The 6,000-nt window shown below is 27.8% G+C and overlaps 1 protein-coding gene across 1 annotated transcript; it reads left to right on the top strand.

Annotated features, from left to right (window-relative positions):
* Positions 1-317: 317 nt before the first annotated feature.
* LOC133034811 (probable calcium-binding protein CML10) lies at positions 318-2,471 on the top strand. Its single transcript, XM_061110231.1, has 2 exons — positions 318-324; positions 2,143-2,471. Exons 1-2 carry the CDS (start codon positions 318-320, stop codon positions 2,469-2,471), a joined length of 336 nt encoding a protein of 111 aa, XP_060966214.1.
* The last annotated feature ends 3,529 nt before the right edge of the window (positions 2,472-6,000 follow it).

Below are 6,000 nucleotides of genomic sequence, written 5' to 3'. Positions count from 1 at the left end.
AGTATATGGAAAGAGAGAAACAGCCTAGTTCATGGCGGAAATTCAACTCCCCTCGTGGTTATACTCACTCACATCAATCGTAGATTTAATGAACTTGCTAAAGCCCATCAACCAGCTGGTTCTATTCAACCCAACTGGCTCCCGCCTACTACAGGGTGGCTAATGTGCAACACTGATGTTGCAGTAGGGGAGTCTCACACAGCGGGGGCAGGGGGGTTTTTTAAAATGAGGATGGTGCTATCATAAAAATATATACTTTTCGAATTGGTTACCATGATCCTTTGGCAGGGGAAATTGTGGCTCGTTATGGAGCAAAGATGGCAGGTAAGCTAGACTATAAGAATGTGATTCAACGAATGCGATGTTCGCAGTGAAGAGGAAGTACCATGAGATCAAATCCTTACACCACAACATCCAAGATCTAGTTCACAACTCTCTTTCTTCAATTGGCAATCTTAACCTTTGGGAGGCCGTTTGGATATCAAGATTGTGCAATGGTGTGGCCCATGTTGTGGCGCAATGGGCAAATCGTAACAACAATTTCGGGTTGTTTGATTTGGCCAATTTTGACAGCTCCCTGCTCGTTGGAGTAGCAAATGGCTGTGCCTCTTTTTCTGGTGTAGTGTAGCGCTTTTTTTTGCCCCTTTGCTGGTGTAGTTTTATGGTTTAGTTCGTGTTGCTGTTTTGTTGTAGTTTTCTGTGTTTATTTCTTATGTTTGTTCTGTTCTGATGTAGTTTTTTGGTGTTTGTTCTCTTCTTGGTGGCTCTATGAGGCTCCAATCATCAAAAAAAAAAAAAATCTCTATCACCCGATATACATAAAGCTCTACGTATCCACTGACAAAATACATGGCGCCATCACCTGTGTTAAAATCATCCTATTTTATAATTCAATCAATGTTATTATCAATTACAAAACAGGATCATTACGAATTAATGGATAATGCATTCATTTAATAACATTTTCATTACTTCGAATCAATGAGATCGAATTATATGATTTCTCTATTCATATATTCATAAACTAGGGTTGTTCATATAAACTGGGAAATCGCGGTTTAAATTCGAACCACTACAATCCGAACCATTGTAAACCGTAACCGGAGAAACCGTTTTTGGTGGTTTGGTCAATCCGGACCGTTTACGTCGTAATGGTTCAGTTGCGGTTCGTAATAAATAATTAACGGTTAAACCGGACCGGACCGTTTATAGTAAATAATTAATTTATATACTTTTTATATATGACTATATGTATAATTTAGAACTTTTTTGTGTGTCAAGTTTTTTATTGGATGAATTTTAGATTTTTATGTTATATTTGACTTTTGAGAATGTTTTTTATATCATTATTTATATCTTATAGATCTATTACTTATCATGTTATATATGTATTTTGAAAAATAAAATTAAAAACTTAGAAAAAATAGTACAATTACTAAAAAAAACATGAATAATTATCAATTCCACATAAACCGTGGTTTCGAACCAAACCAAACCGTTCTTAATAGTTTGGTTTGGTTTGGTTTGAGAAATTTTTTGGTCTGGTTTGGTTTCTAATATTGAAAAAACCGTTATACTGGTTTGGTTCAAAAACTATAAAAATCCGGACCAAACCAATCTGTGAACACCCACATCATAAACTACAGATAATGCAGTGCATTACTCATTTTAAAAGTAGGGATTTGAAAAAGTTGCTAAATCAACACGCAAGGTAAGAATCTTTAACATATATATTGTGAATATGTCTCTTTTTCTGATGTTGAAAGATCTTTGAATATGTGTCAAAAGGAAGCCATGTTACCCTGCCCTCCACCACCACCACCCTAGAATTTATTATAAATGAGAGGTAGCTACAAAGAATATGAGTACAATAATTATCTATAACCTTTCTTTTTCTTTTTATTGATATTTGTCTTTTTTTTGAGTAATAATCTATTACCTAATATCTAGTGGCCTAACTTTTAGGATTCCATGTCTAAAATAAATAAATAATAAAATATAGAAATGCATATTCACAATATATAAAGGCCTTAGCATTAGTTCCCTGTTCCCCAAGCTGATCAAACAAATATACAAGAAAACGAACATTAGTAGTACTAGTTCAACTCATATTGTTCCCTTGTTAAAACATACTGCATACAGACTCAAGCCAGATGTATGGTCCTACGGTTTATCAGAAGAATATTGCAGGCAACTGCTGTGTGATTGCGACCAACGGTGTCAAAGCAGTCCCATACAGCGAAACGCAATTAAAAAGCAAGTTTAGACTGAGCGACGCCAACGGCGACGGTCGTCTCAGCAAGCAAGAGCTCAGAAATGCTTTCGCGAGTTTAGGCTCTTTTGCACCCGGCTGGAGGGCCTTTCGTGCCCTCCGCCGCGCTGACAAGAACCGAGATGGCTTTATTGACGAGGAAGAGTTAGATAAAGTGGTCAAATATGCCGCAAAACGTGGCTATACCATTAGAGATTAGATACATCTACTGTTAGACTGTTACTATAATTTCCTACCTGTTCTCTTGTGAACAGAGTATCTCTGTTTTTAGTTCCTTAAAAGGTTTTTTTGTTTTTCTTTTTTTCAGTTTGGAAGGTGTGTAACACTGTATAGACTAGGGTATGTAATTTACATAAATGGACTATAACGAAGTTAATGTAAACTATTTGTTTCATATTTCACTCTTAAGTAGAAAACATATATGTACTTTTGTAATTGTTTCTTTCTTTTTTCCTTTCTGCTACCTAACTGCTACTTGAAATAATTATTATTAGCTGCTTTTTTAGTTTTGCAGATTAAAATAATTTTTTTTGTATTTTTATGGAATTCTATATAGAAACTCTTATTGCAACTAGCGCTATAATCTAAATCGCAGCAAAAAATCGTATAGAAACCCTTATTGCAACTAGTGCTGCAGCCATTTTAGAAACCTAAACTGCAAATTTAAAAAAAAAAATGAAAAAAAACAGTATATAAAATAATTCCACTTATTATCATCGGTTTTATAAATAAGTATTACAAACATTCAAATAATTAATAAATAAATAAATAACTATTAAAACTTTCTCTTTATAAATTAAAAAAATTAATATAAAAGAATTTTTTTTATTTTAACATTTTAAAAGTAATTTATTTTTTATTTTTACCAAAATTCTCACAGAAATACAAAAGTTACAGCTAAAATCCACGTAACAATCTACGTAGAAACTAGCATAGCAACACAAACAGTAAATTAAAAAAAAAAAATCTACAAAATAATTTCTCTAATATTAAACCATTTAAATAAAAATAATACTCTTATTTTATACACTCATTTATCAAAACGATTTAAAGTAGATTTTGTTTTTTAATCACCGCTCATTCTTATTACCATTCAATAAATAAATAGAAATAACAACAAATCACCTTCCATCTAATTATAAGGTAAGTTAATGTCAATTTTTCTTAGACAAATATGGTAAATGGCTTCTTCAAAATTGTATGACCTATTTATTTCCAAGAAAATATTCTTCACCAAAAGCCTCCACTTTTATCTCTTCCATTTTTTTTGGGGGGTATATTACGCGGGTTGGCCCTGAGTTGAAATAGGTTGTAGGCAAAAATTATTTTTTTGGACCCTTACTATAAAGATAAATGGTATTTTTAAAAATTATTAAATACATATATTAAAATGTTTTTTTTTTAATTTGGACCTCTAAAATGAGTAGACCCTAAGTGTGGGCCTAGTTCGCCTGTGCCCAGGGCTGACCTTAATATTACGTCATACACATTTCAGAATTCAATAATTTGTATTCTATTTGATAAAAATTTTTATGTTTTTTTTTAATTGGATCACTTATTTTTTTATTAATTATTAATAGATTCGTAATATTTATTTATTAGAGTGTGTTTTAAGAATATCACATAGCACAAAATAAACATCAAAATAAATATACTAAAAATTTAAATTAATATTTTATTCTATTATTATAATTTAGAGAAAAAAATAGAAAAGGATGAAAATTTTCTTAGTATATTATTTCAATGGGTGTTCTCCTGTTTATACACATATGAGAGTATTAGGAAACTAAGAAAAAATGAATATTAATTACAATTAATGGTAACAAATAAAATATTTGGACATCCATATGTTTATTAATATTTATAACACTCCCTTTTGATGTCAGGCTATTTACAAAAATATGGGAAAATGAAGATATGTTTTGATATATATGGCATAAAAACTTAATTACCCTAAATATGACATTTTTTTAAAAAAAACTTACAAATATGAGAAAAAGTCATGAGGAATGCCATAAAAAACTTTAAATTTGTGTTTCTTTTTATTTATTTTTTCTTTTTAAAAAAAAAAATACTAAAATAAATAAAAAAAAATAATCTCAACTGTAGATGTTGTTTTTTTTATTACAGAAATTAAACTTGTTTTTTTTTTTTATTTAAACTATTGTTTGTTTTTTTTCTTTGTTTTTTTGTTAAAAACTAATTATTTCATTAAAAGTAGCAGAAAAAAAAACCAGTTTCATCAACATCATTCTGAAAAAAAAAAACAATTTTAAAAAATATTATCTAAAAATAATACAAGCTTTAAAAATCAGTTTCATCAACATTAAAATAAACTAATAATTTCATTGAAAGAATAAAAAAAAATAGTTTCATTATGTTATTACAAATTTTTTATTTTAAGTTACTTTTTTATTATTTTGTTTCTAGGCTCGAAACTTACACGTATATTTTGTTTTTAATATTGGTATGCATGGTGTGTTGTTTTGATTATATTTGTTATTAGTATTTTTGTGTGTGTGTATTTTTTTTATTTGATTATTTGATGAAACTGGTTTAAGTTAACTTTATAGTTAATATTTATATTTTGTTATGGTTTTTATAGCGTCAAAACTGATTTCACAGGTTTTAACTATTCTGTAACGGGGTTGCTCCATTTTTATGATATTATTGTATTTTTTTAGTTTGTATAAAACCAGATTTATTATTGTATGATATTTGAACAACAATTTTTATTTTATTTTAAATAATCAGTTTCCGACACACATATTGCTTTATTATTTTCATAACTGGTTTTTTTTAAGTAACTAGTTTTCATAACTGGTTTTTTTTTTATTGTTGTTCATAATGGAGTTTTAAGTTTCAATTTTTTATTTGATTATTTCAAGAAACTAGTTTTTATTTGTTTGTTTTTATTTTGGCTGTTTTACTAACTGGTTTCTCACATTCCACTGTTTTTTTTTTGTTATTCTTTTATGGTTTTTATTGCATTTTCGTCTCTTTAATTTTCTTTGTTTCTTTTTTTCTCTTTGATTTTAATTTCTGTTTCTCTTTGTTATATTTGCTACATAATGTATGTTTAAATCAATTCTATTTTTTGAGCAAGCAAATAAAAATTAAATGCCAAAATAAAGAACGAAATTAGAAGTTTGGTTATTAGGTATTCATATAAAATTTATATGTTCAAAACTAGATTTTAAATTTAGTATCGTTTGTAAAAATTTAGTTATTAGGCATTGTGTATTTTTCATTATGTTACTGATGAAACTATTTTTTTTTTTTGCCTCTTTTAATGAAATAATTAGTTTCTTTTAATATTGATGAAACTGGTTTTTAAAGTTAGTATCGTTTTTAGATTGTAATTTTTTTCATTATCTTGTTGATGAATTTTTTTTTTTTATTCTTTTAATGAAATTATTAGTTTCTTTCAATGTTCATGAAACTAGTTTTTAAAGTTTGTATTCTTTTTAGATTATGATGTTTTATATTGTTTTTTTTTTTCATGATGATGTTGGTGAAACTGGTTTTTTTTCTGCTATTTTTAATAAATAATTAGTTTTTAGCAAAAAAACAAAAAAATAAATAAAGAATAGTTTAAATAAAAAAAAACAAGTTTAATTTCTGTAAAAAAAAATGAGATACAAAATGTACACTTATTATATATATTTTTATATATACAAAGAGAAAAAAAATAGTTTGAGAAAAAAAATTAAAAAAAAAAAAAACAG

The sequence above is a fragment of the Cannabis sativa genome, chromosome 1, assembly GCF_029168945.1.
Source record: "Cannabis sativa cultivar Pink pepper isolate KNU-18-1 chromosome 1, ASM2916894v1, whole genome shotgun sequence".
Classification (NCBI taxonomy): domain Eukaryota; kingdom Viridiplantae; phylum Streptophyta; class Magnoliopsida; order Rosales; family Cannabaceae; genus Cannabis; species Cannabis sativa.
Note: the sequence above shows the minus strand (reverse complement) of the source record. Positions and strands in the feature narration are given on the sequence as shown.